At 36.8% G+C, this 19,980-nt stretch overlaps 1 protein-coding gene across 2 annotated transcripts in view; it reads right to left on the bottom strand.

Annotated features, from left to right (window-relative positions):
* The window catches only part of PTPN2 (protein tyrosine phosphatase non-receptor type 2), a 90,774-nt gene that overhangs the window by 20,680 nt on the left and 50,114 nt on the right, over positions 1-19,980 (bottom strand). For both annotated transcript variants that reach the window (XM_019711365.3, XM_019711366.3), the window contains exons 4-6: positions 11,084-11,182; positions 8,060-8,197; positions 146-355 (exon numbers count right to left, since the gene is read on the bottom strand). In XM_019711365.3, the coding sequence (XP_019566924.1) occupies positions 146-355; positions 8,060-8,197; positions 11,084-11,182 (447 nt within the window). The remainder of the gene's footprint in view (positions 1-145; positions 356-8,059; positions 8,198-11,083; positions 11,183-19,980) is intronic.

Below are 19,980 nucleotides of genomic sequence, written 5' to 3'. Positions count from 1 at the left end.
AACGAGATTTTTAGGTTTTTCCAAAAGAAGGCAGAAGTTTAAGTTTGAAAAACACAGTTCTGGGATACTGACATTAGAGCTAATTTTTGCCAGTGGGAATACCAAAAGTAGACAAGGCTAAAATTAGATCATAAGAAGCACTTACCAGAACAAGACAGGTATCGACTAGAGAAAAGGTGCCTGATCGCCCAATGCCTGCACTACAGTGGATCACTGCAGGCCCATGTTCAGGATTCAAGGAACCAGATTCTCTCACTTTAAATAAGAAATTCAGAAATGAAGCTGGTGATTCGGGGACTCCAAAATCTGGCCAGGTAGTATAATGAAAGTGAGATATTGTTCTGGTTTCACCACTCTAAAATGTAAAAATAAAGGGGAAAAAGTTAATTCTACTTTTTTTTCTTTTTAAAAACCACTTCAGAAAGATTTTGTGTTTTGTGTAATGCTTTTAATCCCATGGACTTTTTGTACCATGATTTTCCTCTTTGGTTTTTAATAAGCATTTACACAAGTTTGGAAGATTTCCTTTAGGAGAATTTAGAATATATTAGCAAAAGCTAACACATTAGCTTGCAGGCATGTTCTAAGCTTTCTGTATTAATGATACAACAATCCTGTTAAAGGCCATTTTCCAGATGACAAAACTGAGACACAAGGTTAAGTAATTTATTCAAGGTCACACATTTAGAAATGGCAGAGCCAGGATTTGAAGAAGCAGTCTGGTGTAGCACTTGGATTCTTAACTGCTAACTTGTACCATGTGTGTTGCCAATATTTTCTTTAATTCCTACATGATAAATGGATGTTTTTTCCTTTTTTCCATATATTTCCAGTATAATTTTACATTCTTTAATAGTTTCCTTTTTAAGAATTCCAAAATTATTTCAGATATAATCTTTCCCATTCTATGAGTTATCTTTTAGATTCTGCTATACTGGCACAGAGGAACAATTCAAGAATTGATTTAAAAAAACAATCTTTACATTTTTAATTGAAATTTCTCTTCTAATTGCTGCTTTTCCCCATGGTAATAATTTCCAATCATAAAACTGTTTCTATGCCTCTGCTGATGTGCTAAAATGGTTTACCAACATACTAAATATTTCCTGTCTCTTAAATCCTGCCTGGCATTCACTATCACTTCCTGGATATTCCTGATGATCTTATATTTCTGACTAACTAATTATGAAAATGTTCTTTAGCTTTTGCCAATTGCCTTCTGACCCAAGAAGCACTTCTGTGCCTTATATTCTTCATTTCTGTAAATGAAGAAGTAATCCTCTAACATGCCTTTGCACAGTTTTTCATTTTATTATAAGACTTTTTTTGAGGGCGAAGCCATAGAAGCAACATAAAAAAACACGGTATTTTTCATGGTTATAAGTATCCTGCTTTTGATTGCACTTACTTGACATCCCTTTTTCATTTTTCATTATAGAGTCCTAAGTCCCAGACTCAGTTATATCAGGTATAGCATTGATAAAACACATACAAGAATTTAAAAAGTATATTTAAACATTTTTTATAATATAGTTTTAGTAACTAATTTTTCCTAACATCCAGTTTTCATAATTCCAAATATACATGATCCATAGGTTCTCAATACACTGAAGGTACGAGATTTCCCTATCACTAATTGAAATGATCATTATGATGACTATATTTCAAAACATTTCCTTTTAAATTCCAAATTAAGTATGCTAAGTGAAAGAAGCCAGTCTCTGAAAGATACATACTGTATGATCGCACTTACTCGACAATCTGGGAGTAGGGAGTAGACATGACTATACACAAAGAGCATGAGAAAACAAGGATGGAGATTAGTGGTATTAGAACTGTTATATATCTTGATGGCAGGGGGGGTGTTACACAACTGAATGCACTGTTAAAACTCATAGAACTATATACCAAACAGATTGTATCTTACTGTATGTAAAAAGGGAATTAAATTTACTGTGTTAAAAAAAGATATATAAAACATTCCAAACTAAGAAGGCTTTACAAAGTCATAAGTGGACAGGTAACAACATAATACCAAGATAAGAATGGGATAAAGAGGCTGGTTCTTGATTAGCTTAAAGGTACAGTCAACTCAAAGTCTCCTTTTCCTTTAAATGGGGTCTAAGATTCCAGTGGGAGGTGGCCCCAGGACCCTGCTTGCATGTGAGCTGTGTGCGCTCTTTAGGGTGTGGCCCAGTATTCCTCTGTGGTTGTATGCTCAATTATTGCATCACCTCCTGGCTCAAAACCTATGGTTACCCTACAGTCCTGAGCAATTGCTTGCTTTTTCTTTGCTTGTATGATTTTGGCTCAAGACTAGTGGTCCCTTGTTTATTCATTTTTTTCAAATTCAGGTCACGCTGTCTGGGATACACAAAGCCAGTTCCCAGAAATACTCACGACTATTTGTATAATACAGTCTTCCTCATTAATAGATTTTTGAAAAACAGTCTTTTTCTTCCACTACCAGAACAGACTAAAAACATAAAATCATGTAACTCCCAAAAGACTACATGAAGCAATAAGAGCCATATGTTCACTCTACGGTATAAAATAAATGTTTACATAATTGGACCTCCGCTCCCTCTTTTTCATGCTGGAAAAAAAATGAGAGGTAAAAAAGGTTGCCCAAGGATGGAGAGCTAAAACAAAATTCATCTTTATACCAAACAAGCTCCACATTTAGACTTTACAATATTTGACAAACTCCTTATTTCAAAACTGTGGAAGCACCCTTTCCTTCTCCTAAGTCACATGAGTTCTCCTTCTGTGATGCCCAATAGGTACCTCCCATCTCTTTCCCACTGCTGCACCTCACGCCAACACACACCCAGGTTACATCCACAATTGCATAGCTGTCCCCTTCTCTAGCTGCTCCATACATGCCTACCAAGTTTCTTTGCAAAAAGTTGCATTATGTGTAGCCACGCAGCAGCCTACCTGTCTGTCTCCTCATACCTGCCCCTAAAGCAAGGAGAAGTCTGTGAGACGGATCCTTTCAGGGACTTTGCTTCACCTTTGTGTTTGCACTTTATGTCTCCCTGTTTGGCCCCAGAAAGATGGCTGGTCAGCCAATGATGAGTAAAATTCCCCATGGGGGACACAACTGAAGCCCCCGTGCAGTCGAGTGAGGACCAACAGGAGAATCCACGGGGTTCATAGAGGTGGGCACAGCCCCCCACGTTCCCCTGGCTAAGGAGAGCCTCTGCCTCTGTGGCTGCATTCCTTCCCACATCCTGCAAGGGAAGAGACTCAATGATGTGCTCTCCATCTATTCATATGTATAAAGTTTTGTCCCTTGGGGCAGTACATACATCCTGGGACTTACCATTCAGCTGTCTGCAGGCAAGGGTGATTGGCTTGAATCAGTTTCCTATTATGATGTATAGGATTCACAGATCTTGAGATTGATAAGCTTTATCCTCACCTAATAAAAGCTAATGCGTAGGCCCAATTCGGCCCTGCTTAACTCTATTCAGCTACTGTCTTTTCTTAACCCTGCGCCGCCCTCCTCTCTCCCCACAACCCTTGTGGTGCGGGACACAACAATTATGTATACTAGACTCTACACAAAATGTCAGTGGTTCACCGTTCTTTTTAAGGCAAAAATCTCATTTACATTTTTGAAGGAGAATTCTAAATTTAAAGTCTTTGACTAAGGATATAAAGCTCATTATATATGGAGGCCAAGAAGATAATCTCTGAGTTGAGTAGGTATAAGACAACAGGGAGTTGTTAGGCTTATGGCAATTTAAGTGTATGCTGTCTAAAGCCATTCAAGTTAACTATTATTTTTATCATCAATATACACAAGAGTATAGATTTTCTAATATTATAAAAACCTATACAGCTTTATGCCTCCAGGCCTAATTATTTTTACACTTTTAGGCATATATAGAAGCTACCAAGATTATGTTTCCAAAAGACATTCATAAGCCCCAATTTTGTCATCTGTAAATGGGGTTAAAAATTGTCCTAACCTTATAAAGTTATTGTGAGGAATAAAATAATGAATGTAAAGTGCCTAACATATGCTTGCACATGATAAATGCTTAACAGACACTAGCTATTTCTGAAAATATTATACTCACTAATGGCCTTTATTGTCACCCTGAATAAGCTCCAATCAGTTGTAAAACTCTGCATTTTCAATCTCTTCACTTACTATTTCTTCTACACGTGAAGAATAGCAAAATTTGTCAACCATACCTCCTAAATACAGATTTGATATATGAAATCTGTACCCTCATTGTCACTGACTTAGTTCAGTCTCTAATTAATTTTTGCCAGGATCATTATGCTGTCCATGTTTAGTGTTTACTTACTGTAATTTATTTTGAAAAGATTAATTAACTCACCAGATCTGGAGAGGAAAGTGACAGGAATAGCTAGGCATGGGTCTTTCATTCTAAGCAAAGAAAAAAGCAATATACAGAGGCATGGGCCCTCCAGGAACAACCTACTTGAGAAAGTCTAAGTCTCTTAGCAAGAACAAATCCTGAGTGCCTGAAAGAGATGAGGCAGACACAGAGGAAAGGACCAGGATGGGGTGGGTCACAGACTTCTGCACTGGCCACAGGAGGATTTTTAAAAGCATGGTGGACGTACCATGCCTGTGTTTTAGAATAACCCAGGTGTAGTGTGATTAACAATGTACTCAGTGCAACAGCAGAGGAGAGTTCAAAAGCAACAGGTAAGGACCCTGCCCATGAGGAGTAGAAAATCTTGTTATGGAGTCAAAATATATACATATGTAAGTATTGAACAAGTCAGTAAAATGTTAAAATTAAAATTATGGAGAGAATATCATGTTAGAAATGAATGTGTCCCAGATACATTAAGAAAGACCTAAGTAAGAAATGGGGCACAAGGTGGTAGCACCTGAAAGATGGGTAGGCTATAAAGAGACAACATTCCAGGTGGGATAAACCCTTTAAGCTATATTGACTCAAATCCCAGCTGAGCTTCATAATAATTAGGCACTCATCCTGTTTTGGGCATATCTACAGGGACAGAGAAACAGAAAGCAGTGAGCATTACAACAGTATTCCTGGAACTCGATAAACATAAAGGGCCACTTTAAAAGCAGAGATGGAATCTCTTCATTCAGGGGCAAAAGTTCAAACTCTTAGCTCTAATCAAGACACTAGAAAGGACTGCTGGTATGTAGTTTTACTGCTCCATTAGACAAAAATTCTGTAAAAAAGCAGGGTCTGCACAGACAGCTCTGGCCCTAGATCTGTGAATAGATACAAGCTAGACTCCTTCAGAAGCCAACTGCTTCTCTGCAGCTCAGGAATCCCAGCAAAGATCTGCAGGTGAGGTTGGCTATCACTCCCTACTTCATCATCACCTTCTCTCCTTGTTATTTCTTTCTCCCTCAACTTGTTATTTTCAATTGCCCTGGCTCTTGCAGTCCTTCCCAATTTATTAACATTACAAAGGAAACAGATATAGACAACTAAAGCTAATAATTGTGGATCCTGCATTTAGTCGTAAGCACTGTTATAGTATTAATTCACTTGATCCTAGTAACAACCCTATGAGGTAGGTACATCATTACCCTCACTTTGTAGATGAGAAAATTAAGGCACAGAGGTTAAGTAATGGGACCATTCGCACAGCCAGGAGTGGTAGAGCTGTGATTTAAACTCAAGCAATCTGGTTCCAGAGTCTAAATATTTAACCAAATGGAATTCTGACTCTCATACTGAAATGCTACTTTATTCTTCTAACATTTCTAGTTCTTCCTAAAGATTGTAAAGTAAAACATAAATAAACTGTTGCTATTTAATTATGGTAGACTCTGAACTCAGGCCAGTAAGAAATTACACAGCTACTAGAAACTAAAACATACTGGTTGGCCAGCTCACATGGTGACCTCAGTTTCAAAAAGATGCTTTAGAACCAAAAATCTAAGTGAGGAGGGGAGTGGTAGATGTGGGTAAAGGGGATCAAATATATGGTGATGAAGACTGTGGGTCAAATGATATGTATGTGAAAAGTGCTTTGCAGGGGCAGGCCCGGTGGCTCAGGCGGTTAGAGCTCCGTGCTCCTAACTCTGAAGGCTGCCGGTTCGATTCCCACATGGGCCAGTGGGCTCTCAACCACAAGGTTGCCAGTTCAATCCCTCGAGTCCCGCAAGGGATGGTGGGCTCCACCCCCTGCAACTAAGATTGAACAGGGCACCTTGAGCTGAGCTGCTGCTGAGCTCCCGGATGGCTCAGATGGCTGGAATGAGTCTTCTCAACCACAAGGTTGCCGGTTCGACTCCAGCAAGGGATGGTGGGCTGTGCCCCCTGCAACTAGAAAACGGCAACTGGACCTGGAGCTGAGTTGTGCCCTCCACAACTAAGACTGAAAGGACAACAACTTGACTTGGGGGAAAAAAAAAAAAAGGCCTGGAAGTACACACTGTTCCCCAATAAAGTCCTGTTCCCCTTCCTCAATTAAAAAAAAAACAAAAAACTTAAAAAAAAAGATCCATTATTTGTTTTTAAAAAAAGTGCTTTGCAAACTGATAAACAAAATACAGAAATCATTCTATTTCATTATTATTTGAGGTATAATCAATTCTCAATTAGGTTTCGGAAACAGAAAAACATCTATGCCCTTCTCCATCTAAATCAATTTTAAGGCTGTAAGTAGATGAGGTACCTGGGATAAATACCAAGAGAAGATGATTCAGAGAACCATGAGAATTTTATGAAAATGCAGTTCTATTTCTGGGAATAAGCAATGTAAATCCAGTATCAAATAGCTGGTGATGTAGCTCAGTGCAGCTTAAGACTTATGTAAATGAACAGTTGGTGCAGATAAAACACAGTTAAGGAAAATTTATACGTAACTCTAAGCATTATAATTCCCAACCCTAGGCCTTCTTAGATGACCTAAAGAGATCACATAATAAGCTTAATTATGGAGGTCATGGGAAGCTAGATCTTAAGCACCTAGTATGCACCTGTGCTTACAGCAGGCAATAAAAACAGAGGTGTTCCAAGAGATCAGCCATAAAAGATAATTCTACAGATCTAAAAAGTACTTTTATGTATATCCCTTCTGTTCTCTATAGAGCTTTTTTTAAATTAATAATCATATTAATCGCTTAATCTACTTAATGGTTAACTAAAACAGTTATCTTGCTTTATAGACTAGATGCATTCCATACCTAAAGCCATGTTTTGGCAAACAAACATTTTCCTATTTTCTAGTTTTCCTAGTTTCTAGTAGCATTTCAGTATCACTCTCATTTCATATTTTCTAGTTATTCTAATTACAACATAAAGAAGGCAAAAGAGGTAAAGGAGAGAAATGTCTTTACCCCCAGATTAACAACACGTACATGTATCTCAACCAAGTATCAAAGCACAGTTCTTACATTTCTGGAGAAAATTCAACTATATGTTCGTGAGACCATACGCACCATTTTCCCCAATTCAATAAGGACAAATTTCTGTGTGGTGAATAACTTGAATTAACAACATTCCAGTAAGTTATTTTCTTAACCAGCTTGCTACTCTGAACAGTGGTTAAGTACCAGGAACTGTTGTTTATTGGGTCCTTCCTCGCCCTCAGGTGCTTTGCAGACACTCTTCATTTGATCTCCACAAGGTATTATCTCCATTTTACAGATGAGGACAGGCTTAGGGAGGTTGAGCAACCGATCCCAAGGACACTTCTACTATGTAGCAGAGCTGGGATTTGATTCCAGGTAGGCCTGATTCTAAAGCCATCTCTCGTAATCCTCAATTTTAATAAATTATTTTCAATCTTAAATTTCAACCTAAACTTTAATATTCTTAATTTTTAGGATTTCCTGAGAGGCCTTAGAGAGCTACCTCAAAGAGGAACACAATCTAAAAACAAATGGTTATGACTACATACTATTGTATATTATCAAAATGTATAAGCTGCCCTAAACTTCAAACTTAGAAACAAAGAACACCTGAAAGTAATATAATACTGTATGTCAACTGTAATTTTAAAAAACAATCTAATAACAGAGTAATTCTTAAAATCATCATATAAAGTCCAATCTTTTGGGCATGAAAATTCTTACATTTATATTTTCTAATTGCAGTAGATGTACTGTATAATATGACTTCACATCTTCTGACAAGAACTTCACACTGAATCCTGTTTCTTTAAACAGCATCTCTCGGTCGTCTTTTGTTGGCCAGTACTGTGCACATTTAACCTAAATTTAAGAATATGTATTTTTTTTTTAGTATATAGACATTATGAAACCATAAAAAGTTGGAAAAAAAACAAACAAACCACATATACATGCTATTTTTTTTCAACTACCCAAATCTAAGAACAGTCACACCATATTTGATGTTTATTTTAATTATATTGACATTCTATAAAAGCAGTTTTGTGAAATGTTCCTGTAACTTATACACTAAAAAAGCCATATACAGATATGTTCATAAAGTAAAAATGAATTTGTCATCTCTAAAGCATGATAACCTATATTTTAATATCATGCTGACATTCACTGTTTCCAAAAGTATCAAACTCTTGCACGAATCTTATCTTCAAACAGTATTGAAAAGGCTTTATTTTACAAGTATTTTCCATAAATACCTGTGAGTCTGCTACTAAATATTATATATCTAGAAATAACCTGCATATTTACTTACTAAAATTAAGGCAGTGGAAAGAACCAGAAGATAAGTCCCCTTTACCTAGAGTTGTTACATTGTGGCCGAACTACTGACATGAAATACATATTTGTGACAATAAATGCATATTCCCAAAAGACAAATTATGAAGCCAGCAGACTGAGGCATGGTAAATTAAAGTCATTTTATTAGGAAAAAACACCAAAAAAAGATGCTTGTAAAATATGGCCATTTCTCCTTTTCTAAATCACAAATGGCTACAAATAACAAACAACACATATAGCTCTACAACAAATGAATACTATGAGCTACTACTTCAAAAGGTGTTAAGACATTTCAAAAATGATGCAAGAAGTGAAAGCATAAATGAGATCAGAGCAACTCAGAAATGAAGGGATAGAAGACAGAAATGAATTAGAAATAAGAAAACACATCATTTCAGAAAAGACTAATTAGAGAACAGAGGCAGTAATAAACAGGATAATGCCTTAACAGAAAAAGAGGAAAAGGAGGTAATTTTTTTAAAAAAGAAATGAAGACAGTGACAAATAGGATTAGGAAGACATTGTGACAAATATAAAAATAGGCAAAGAAAATCTAGCATATGTATAAATAGGAGAAGGCAAAGAATACCAAACATGCAAGGGAACAAAATAAATATTAAAAGTATGATTCAATAAATTTTTCTTTAAAAAAGAAAAAAATATTTGAAATAACATGTTGAAAGAGTACACTAAGCACCTGGCAAAACTCACCCCAAGTGACCAACACTAAGACATATTTGGGTAAAATTAATGGAATTTGAAGGGAAAAAAATCCTTTAGGTAGCCTAGGTGAAAAGAACAAGTCATTTATAAAGGAAATAAGATGTTCATTTGACTTTGAATTGGAAATACCAGTATGAACTCTTGAGGTATCATTATTTTAACACACAAACATATTTTTTCCTAGCTCTGTTTACTGAAAAACTATAAAAACAATGACCAATCCAGTAGCCAGCTTCCTTAAAGAAATGGCTGATTTTATGAAGAGTTTAAGATGAGCCCTCATTATGTAGTTATTCCAGATAGAAGATGCTATTAAAGACTCTCAGGTTTGTGTTAAAAGGACTTTGGGTCCAACTTGAAGAGATTCCTGCTAGCTAATGTAGGGACAATTTGACTACTAATAAGGATAGTAACTACAATGGAGTGAAAACAAAAAGTATGTTTAAATCTATGAGTTCATAATAATTGATCCCCTCATATCCCTCTCCGACACCAAAGAAACTTAATTGATCACCTGTTGAGGACACTAGGGAATAAGCCCTGTTTTGAAAACCGCTTTTTTTATAAAAGTGGTCAACTAACTAGACTGGGAAATTTTTTTGTAGATATGGTCCAACAAAATCTCAAGAAGGAATGATAAAACTGAAATATCACTATTTTGTAACCCCTAATTAATTAAGGAACTAAGGACTGACGAACAATGGCTAACATCATAAAGAGAAAGATCATCATAGGGCTCCTGATAAACACACCACCACCTATAAAGTAATCAGCCCAAAATAATTAAAACGTGAATCTTATTAAGCATCTAGATCCAGCCACTCTAGTTTCTGGTGGCAATCTTATCTTATTAATACAGTAATAATATTCCAAAGTGAGGGGTGAAACTTAGAAAAATCATCTAGTTTGCAATGCTGCTGAAACTGTTCAAACTGACAATGTCATCATCACTTAATTTTTAAATCATACTGGAAACCATGAAAAACTGTAAAAGACTGTTGGACATTCTGGTACATTACTACCACTTCAGATTAGAAATAAATGGGAAAAATTTCATCACCATTAAAAACCAGCAACTATAAATTTAAAGAAAAGTAAAAATCAGGAATCTGAAGAAGAACAATCCAAGATCTTAAGGCTGAAAGAGACTTTAATGATAATCCTTTCCAATTTGCTTGTTTGACAGAAAAGGAACCTAAAGCTACAGAAGTTAAGACTTAACCAAAGTTATACCACTAATTAACACTGTTTAGATTATACTTCAAATTTCAAAATTTTTCCTATACTTACTGTCTAATGACTGAAGAGCCAATGATAATTTCTAAAGATTAAAAAATCATGTCACTGATATTTTACAAAATTTCCAAGACTATTTTTATAATAATAAATTGTAAGGATTCTAACAAAGCTTAGGGGCTCGAAATGTCAGTGTATCACTACTTGTCAGTATTAGTTCCATCATATTTATATCTTGGAGGGTAGTGGTCTGCAACTGTTACTTAAATATTTAAGGTAATAATGGAAAAAGGATACATTAGTTCTTTGGGTCAGAAACACCCTGACCACTACTAGCCTTTAGTAATTACAGGTCAAAACTAATGAATGAATATCCCAAAAGAAATATGAAAACATTTATGAGCTAATGATCACAAGCAGTACAGTAAGATGCAAACATTAAGTCTTACTCACCGATTCTTTCTCTACAACTCGGTTTAGCATGACAACTGCTTTGGTCTTTTGCTGCCAAACCATGAGCCAGAAATGACAAGCTGTATTAGGAAGTGGACCCTGTAAAACAGCAAAGAAAAAGTAGGTAAGAGAAAGGGTATGGAGTAAAACTCAAGGAAAATTCCTTCAAGTATACTTCTGGTTTGAGAACAATGTATTGGATCATAGTAAGTAAATTAAGACTTTAAATCCACTTGATTAAAAAATATGTCTGTATTAGTTAGGATTATCAGTTATAAATGATTAAAACCGACTTTTATTTACTTAGGCAGAAAAGGAATTTTTCAGGCCATCAGGTGGCTTTCAGAGTTGAGGGCTGGGGAATGAAAATACTAGACATCTACTGGGAATCCAGAGAAACTGCAACCTAATGTTTGAGGATACTGTTCTCACTCAACATGTATTATCTACTGCTTGATCCACTTACAAAACAAAAGAGCAATGAATAAATCCTTAGTAAAGTGAATACGTTTTGTTTCAGCTAAAAAAAATGGATGTATCCATTCACCTGTGAAATCACTCCTTGTTGTGTGTGCACGTGCTCTACCACCCTGCCCCTGCCACCCCATTTTCTGTTAATGGTTCTAAAAGGGGCCCAGGGTTTATCTCTCAGCTCTTCCTTCCACTTAAACTGAAACACATCAGTGCCACAAGAGTAAGGGGTAAACCATCAGATCTTTGGGAGTAAGAAGGCTATTACAGCAAAGTCTTAATATGAGGAGGGCACTGACACAGGGACAGGTAGGAGAAGGGTGAGAAGGAGGTCAGGGCCATTCTAAGCATAGCAGGTGTCATGCAGGGCGTCAGGCGGCGTCTCAGCTCCCACTCCCCACACAAGAACGCAGGATACGGTGAGGCCAAAAAGGAACATCCACGGAGCCATAAATAGGGGAGTCATACCACTATATTCTCGCTGGCGGCTGGGTTGGAGACATAGGAAACAGGAGCCACACTATCCACAACCTGCTGTCCACTTCTCTGCAATCCACAACCCGCACTCTGCCATGCTAACTGCAATCCGCTCCTGCTAGCTCAGCCACCATCTTCTTGCTATCCCCCATTTGCTGCTAGTGTAGCCACAGCAGTTATATTAGTGGCCAATGGCTCACTGGTTACAGCTGACGGCCAACTAGCCACAGCTGATGGCCATCCAATCACAGTTGATGGCCATTTACTACCTGAGCCAGCACCTTTCCACGTGAGGCAAAGAGTCTGGAAACTGCACTCCTGGCTCTGTCCCCACAGCAAGTCACATGCAAGTTTAAGGCACATCCCAGAAAAGACAAATAGATTGGTGAGAGCGAAGTGGAAGTATGCAATAGAAAACTACACCTGTAGAGTGTGATGGGTCTTCAATTCAGGAAACACTCACTAAACTTTATTTAAGAAGTAAAGTGATATGATTAAATTTGTGTGTTATAAAAACAATTCTAGTGGCATTGTTAAAGATGGATTGATGGGCAAGGAAATAAGTTACAAAACTGCTGTATTAGTACACATAAAATTTAACAGAGATCTGAAAAAGGGCAGGGACAGCAAAAGAAAGCAAAGGGTTTGGTAGATAATAAGAATAACTTTAACCCAGATGAAAAAAAATAGAAAAATGAGTGTGAAAAAAAAAAACTTGGTAAAAATAGGTTAACCAAAAAAAAGTAAAAAGAAAACAAAAACAAAAACAAGAGTTAAAGAAAATGTGAAATTTGTAATGTCATTGGGTCATCTGGGGTAAAAATATCCAGTAGAGACCTGGAAAATATAGGGGAGGAATTCAGAAAAGCCGGGGCCAGCCCAATGGCTCAGGCAGTTGGAACACTGCGCTCCTAGAGTCAAGGTCGCCGGTTCGATTCCCACATGGGCCAGTGAGCTGCGCCCTCTACAGCTAAGATTGTGAACAACAGCTCTCCCTGGAGCAGGGCTGCCGAGGGCTGCTGAGTGCTGCCATGGGCGAGCGTGAGCAGCTGTGGCTGGCAGCCAGCGTGAGGTGCTATGGGCTACCGTGTGCCGTCATGAGCGGTGGACCCGCTGTGAGTGGCTCATCAACAACTGGCGACCGACTGTCTCAGCCTGGGGGAGGTGGAAGAAGTGGGGCAAAAAGCTAAAGATAGGTTTCTGAGGTCTCATGCTCGAAATAAGTGAAGGGGTTCTGTCAGAACACAAAGAAACAGACCAACTGCGACAGGAGGTTTAAACACAATCATCAGGGTATTAATCAGGCATTTTCCTTATCGTGATGGGATTTGCAGTGTTTTATAAAAGGAATATTATTAACATTAATAACATTATTACTGCTACTAATAAAAAGCAGTAACAAATGTCACAACAAATAATCCATGGAGTGCTTACCATAGCAACAGGCACTATACGAGTTACTCTCAACATTGTTCTATAGGTAACATATATATTGCACTAATACAGACATAGGATTGAGGAGTTAAGTAACTTGTCCAAGGTCACATAGCAATTTTAAGGTAATGGAATTGAATGATTAAGAGCATAAACCATGAATCCTGTGGAGACTGTGGCTTCAAATTCAGGCCTCATCTGACTTGTAGGACCTTGGTAAAGTTATTTAATATCCCTGCATCTCCTCAGATGATTCCCCACGTATAACATACAGATAGTAACAGTATTTACCACAGAAGGTTATCATAAGGCTGAAACTATAGGAAACATGTAAAATACAAGAAAAGGTTACAAAATTGTTTGCAGTTATTAATTTTACTTCCCACTAGGATATAAAGTTTATAATGGCAGGATTTTTATTAACGCCTGTTTTATTTGAACAATGCCTGCCACAAAGTAAATACTCAATAAATCTGATGAATGAATATCCAGTGAAGTAGTGGGACCAGGATTTGAGGATACTGTAATTCCAAAGTTTGCATCACTCCCTCTTAAAACACAAAGGTTCAAAATATAGTTCCAGAGAGCTGAAGTCATGAGTGTAGACTGGAAGGGGATTAAAAAAACCCGAAACCAGAATCTTGAGAAACACCTACATTTTTAAGGACTAAGATGACGGGAAAAAAACAATGAAAAAACACTAAATGAGAGCAGGAAAAAAAAATAGAAAGGGTTCTGATAAAGATCTAGAATAATTATTCTTTTCTTTTTAATTCTTTTCTGTTTTTTAACATTATAGTTTTTCCAAATAGAAAGTACATTTTTTTACTCTAAAAATGGGGTTTATTAAAAACATCATTAATGCTCTTAAGAAAAACTTCAAATATTACAAAAAGGCAGCAAATGGCAAATTAAGTCTCTATTCCCAGTTCCCAAAAACAACCAGTATTAATGGTATACGTATAATTTATTTAGCCAGTCCCTTACGGACCATTTCAGTCCTATTATTTCTTGTCCTATGCTATTAAAATAAGCACCCTCACATATATCTTTATGTCTGTACATATCTGACCAGTGAGTATTATAAACTTTTAAGTCTCTGCTGTTCTAACAGGTGATAACTCATTGATGGTTTAAATTTATATTCCCTAATTACTAAAAACATTGAAGATTTTTTTTTTTTTTAATTAAATTTATTGGGGTGACAATTGTTAGTAAAATTACATAGATTTCAGGTGTACAATTCTGTATTACATCATCTATAAATCCCATTGTGTGTTCATCACCCAGAGTCAGTTCTCCTTCCATCACCATATATTCGATCCCCCTTACCCTCATCTCCCACCCGCCACCCCCCGCCCCCCTTACCCTCTGGCAACCACTAAACTATTGTCTGTGTCTATGAGTTTCTGTTTCTCATTTGTATGTCTTGTTCTTTTGTTGTTATTGGTTTATATACCACATATCAGTGAAATCACATGGTTCTCTGCTTTTTCTGTCTGACTTGTTTCGCTCAGCATTACTCTCTCAAGATCCATCCATGTTGTCACAAATGTTCCTATATCATCTTTTCTTACTGCCGAATAGTATTCCATTGTGTATATATACCACAACTTCTTTATCCATTCATCTATCGAAGGACATTTTGGTTGTTTCCATGTCTTGGCCACCGTAAACAAAGCTGCAATGAACATTGGAGCACACGTGTCTTTATCTCTAAATGTTTTCAGATTTTTTGGGTAGATACCCAGAAGAGGGATTGCTGGGTCATATGGCAATTCTATTCGTAATTCTTTGAGAAACCTCCACACTGCCTTCCATAACGGCTGCACCAGTCTGCATTCCCACCAACAGTGTATGAGGGTTCCTTTTTCTCCACAGCCTCTCCAACATTTGTTATTGTTTGTCTTGTTGATGATAGCCATTCTGACTGGGGTGAGGTGATATCTCATTGTGGTTTTGATTTGCATTTCTCTGATGATTAGTGATGTTGAGCATTTTTTCATATGTCTATTTGCCATTTGTATGTCCTCTTTGGAGAAATGTCTCTTCAAGTCCTCTGCCCATTTTTCAATTGGGTTGTTTGTTTTTTTGTTGTTGAGTTGCATGAGTTCCTTGTATATTCTGGATACTAGCGCTTTATCGGAGGCACTGTTTGCAAAAATCTTCTCCCATTCAGTTGGTGGCCTCTTTATTTTGTCAATGGTTTCTTTTGCTGTGCAGAAGCTTTTAAGTTTCATATAGTCCCATTTGTTTATTTTAGCTTTTACTTCCATTGCCTTTGGAGTCAAGTTCATAAAATGCTCTTTGAACCCAAGGTCCATAAGTTTAGTACCTATGTTTTCTTCTATGAAGTTTATTGTGTCGGGTCTTATGCTTAAGTCTTTGATCCATTTTGAATTAACTTTGGTACATGGTGACAAATAGCAGTCCAGTTTCATTCTTTTGCACGTGGCTATCCAATTCTCCCAGCACCATTTATTGAAGAGGCTGTCTTTGCTCCATTGTATGCTTTTAGCTTCTTTGTCAAAAATTATCTGTCCATATTTATGTGGTTTTATTTCTGGGTTCTCAATTCTATTCCATTGGTCTATGTGTCTGTTTTTCTGCCAATACCATGCTGTTTTGATTATTGTAGCCCTGTAGTACAAGCCAAAGTCAGGAAGTGTGATACCTCCATTATTGTTCTTTTTCCTTAAGATTGCTTTGGCTATTCGGGGTCTTTTGTGGTTCCAAACAAATCTGATGATTTTTTGTTCTATTTCTTTAAAATATGCCATTGGGATTTTGATGGGGATTGCATTGAATCTGTATATTGCTTTGGGTAATATGGCCATTTTAACTATGTTGATTCTTCCAATCCATGAGCACGGAATGTCTTTCCATTTCTTTGTGTCTTCTTCGATTTCTTTCAAAAATGTCTTATAGTTTTCAGCATATAGGTCTTTCACATCCTTGGTTAAGTTTATTCCGGGTATTTTATTCTTTTTGCTGCAATTGCAAAAGGAATTGTTTTTTGTATTTCTTTTTCTGAGATTTCATTGTTAGTATATAGGAAGGCAATGGACTTTTGTGCGTTGATTTTGTAGCCGGCAACTTTACTGTATTCGTTGATTGTTTCTAATAGCTTTTTGGTGGAGTCTTTAGGGTTTTCTATATATAGCATCATGTCATCTGCAAAGAGTGATAATTTAACTTCTTCATTCCCAATTTGGATGCCTTTTATTTCTTTCTCTTGCCTGATTGCTCTGGCAAGGACTTCCAACACTATGTTGAAAAGCAGAGGTGATAGGGGACATCCCTGTCGTGTTCCTGAACGTAGAGCAAAGGGCTTCAGTTTTTCTCCATTAATTATGAGATTAGCAGAGGGTTTGTCATATATGGCCTTTATTATGTTAAGGTATTTTCCTTCTATACCCATTTTATTAAGTGTTTTAATCATAAATGGGTGTTGTATCTTGTCAAATGCTTTTTCTGCATCAATTGATATAATCATATGATTTTTGTCCTTTATTTTGTTTATGTGATGTATCACATTGATGGATTTGCGTATGTTGAACCATCCTTGTGCCCCGGGGATGAACCCCACTTGGTCGTGATGAATAATCTTTTTAATGCATTGTTGTATTCGATTTGCTAGAATTTTATTTAGGATTTTTGCATCGGTATTCATTAGAGATATTGGTCTGTAGTTTTCTTTTTTTGTGCTGTCCTTACCAGGTTTTGGTATCAGGGTAATGTTGGCCTCATAAAATGAGTTAGGGAGTACTGTCTCTTCTTCAATTTTTTGGAAGAGTTTGTGCAGAATTGGTATTAGATCCTCTTTGAAGGTTTGGTAGAATTCACTAGTGAAGCCATCTGGTCCCGGACTTTTGCTTTTGGGAAGGTTTTGGATGACTGATTCAATTTCGTTACTGGTGATCGGTCTGTTTAGATTTTCCAGTTCTTCATGGTTCAGCCTTGGAAGGCTGTATGTTTCTAAGAACTTGTCCATTTCTTCTAGGTTGTTGAATTTGGTGGCATATAGTCCTTCATAGTATTCTTGGATGATCCTTTGTATTTCTGTGGTGTCCGTGATAACTTCCCCTTTTACGTTTCTGATTTTGTTAATCAGTGTCTTCTCTCTTTTTATCTTAGTAAGTCTAGCCAAGGGTTTGTCAATTTTGTTAATCTTTTCAAAGAACCAGCTCTTTGTCATATTAATTTTTTCTATTGTCTTTTTGTTCTCTATTTCATTTAGTTCTGCTCTAATTTTTGTTATTTCCTTTCTTCTGCTGACCTTGGGTTTTACTTGTTCTTCTTTTTCTAGTTCTTTAAGGTGTAACATGAGGTTATTTATTTGGGAGTTTTCTTGTTTCTTGAGATAGGCCTGTAATGAGATAAATTTCCCTCTTAAAACTGCTTTCGCTGCATCCCAAAAATTTTGGTAGGATGTATTTTCATTGTCATTTCTTTCTATGTATCTTTTGATCTCTCCTCTAATTTCTTCTTTGACCCAGTCCTTCTTTAAAAGTATGTTGTTTAGTCTCCATGTATTTGTGTTTTTCCCCGCTTTCTTTTTACAGTTGATATCCAATTTCAAAGCCTTGTGATCAGAGAATATGCATGGTATGATTTCAATCTTCTTAAACTTGTTGAGACTGATTTTATGTCCCAATATATGGTCTATCCTTGAGAATGTTCCATGTACACTAGAAAAGAATGTATAGTCTGAAGTTTTAGGATGAAGTGCTCTATAAATGTCAATTATGTCCATTTCATCTAATGTGTCATTTAGGGCTACTATTTCGTTATTTATTTTCTGTTTGGATGATCTATCCATAGCTGTCAATGATGTATTTAAGTCCCCTAGTATAATTGTGTTTTGGTCAATTTCTCCCTTTAGTTCTGTTAGTAGTTGCTTGGTGTATTTCGGTGCTCCCTGATTGGGGGCATAAATATTGATGACTGTTATGTCTTCTTGTTGTACAGTCCCCTTCACCATTATGAAATGTCCATCTTTGTCTCTTGTTATCTTTTTCACCTTGAAGTCTGTTTCATCTGATATCATTATGGCTACACCTGATTTTCTCTGGGTACCATTTGCTTGGAGTGTCAGTTTCCACCCTTTCACTTTGAGTCTATGCTTGTCCTTGTAGCTGAGATGTGTCTCTTGGAGACAGCATATGGTTGGGTTTAGTTTTTTTATCCAATCTGCTACTCTGTGCCTTTTTATTGGTGAGTTCAGTCCATTTACATTTAGAGTAATTATTGATATGTGAGGATTTCCTGTCATTCTATCCTTAGTTTTCTGGTAAGGTTGTGTCTCCATTGTTTCTTTGCCTTTTTGTTGTTGTCTATTATTTCTGTGTGGTGGTATTCTATGATGTTTCCCTCTGTTTCTTTTTTTATTTCAGTATGTATTTCAATTCTGGATTTATTTTGAGTGGTTACCCTTAAGTTTATGTAAAAGAAAGTTTGATATTTAGAGTATTCCATTTTCTTCAGCACGCTTACTTTCTCCATTCCCATATTCCGGTTCAGGCCTTTACTCTCCCCCTTTTTGAGTTTTGTTTGCCACAAATTGTCCCTGTTGATGGTGGTCGAATGGCCTCCTTTAGTATTTCTTGTAGTGCAGGTCGTGTATTAGAAAATTCCCTCAGCTTCTGTATGTCTGGAAAGGTCTTTATTCCTCCTTCATATCTAAAGGATATCTTTGCTGGATATATTATTCTTGGCTCATGGTTTCTCTCTTTCAATAGTTTGAATATTTGGTTCCACTCCCTCCTGGCTTGTAGAGTTTCTGCTGAAAAATCTGATGATAATCTAATGGGCTTTCCTTTGTAGGTTACCGTCTTCTTTTCCCTGGGTGCCTTGAGGATTCTTTCTTTGTCGTTGATTTTAGACAGCTTCAATACAATGTGCCTTGGAGAAGGTCTGTTGGGATTGAGGTAACTAGGTGTTCTATTTGCTTCTTGGATTCGAGGGTCCAGTTCTGTCCACAAATTTGGGAAGTTCTCATCGACAATTTATTTGAATATATTCTCTGTTCCCTTCTCTCTTTCTTCTCCTTCTGGTATGCCCATTATTCTTATATTGCTCTTTCTGATGGAGTCAGAAAGTTCTTGTAGAGTTCTTTCATTTCTTTTAAGTCTCAAGTCTCTTTCTTCTTCAATTTGTGTCATTTCCAGGTTTCTATCTTCGATGTCACTGATTCTTTGCTCCATCTGGTCAACTCTACTACCTAAGCTGGTTATTTCATTCTTAATTTCTTCTATTGAGTTCTTAATTTCCAGAAATTCTATTTGGTTCTTTTTTAAGATTTCAATCTCTTTCGTAAAATGCTCATGCTGTTCTTTGATTGAGTTTCTGAGTTCCTTTAACTACCTATCTGTGTTTTCTTGTATCTCGTTGAGTTTTTTCAGAACTGCAATCTTGAATTCTCTGTCATTTAAGTCACATATTTCTGTATCTTTAAGTGCCTTCTCTGGAGATTTTTCACTTTCTTTCTGAGCTATCTTGTTGCCTTGGTTATT

The sequence above is a fragment of the Rhinolophus sinicus genome, chromosome 4 (assembly GCF_057876585.1).
Source record: "Rhinolophus sinicus isolate RSI-liver-muscle chromosome 4, RSI-T2T, whole genome shotgun sequence".
In the NCBI taxonomy this organism is placed as follows: Eukaryota; Metazoa; Chordata; class Mammalia; order Chiroptera; family Rhinolophidae; genus Rhinolophus; species Rhinolophus sinicus.
Note: the sequence above shows the minus strand (reverse complement) of the source record. Positions and strands in the feature narration are given on the sequence as shown.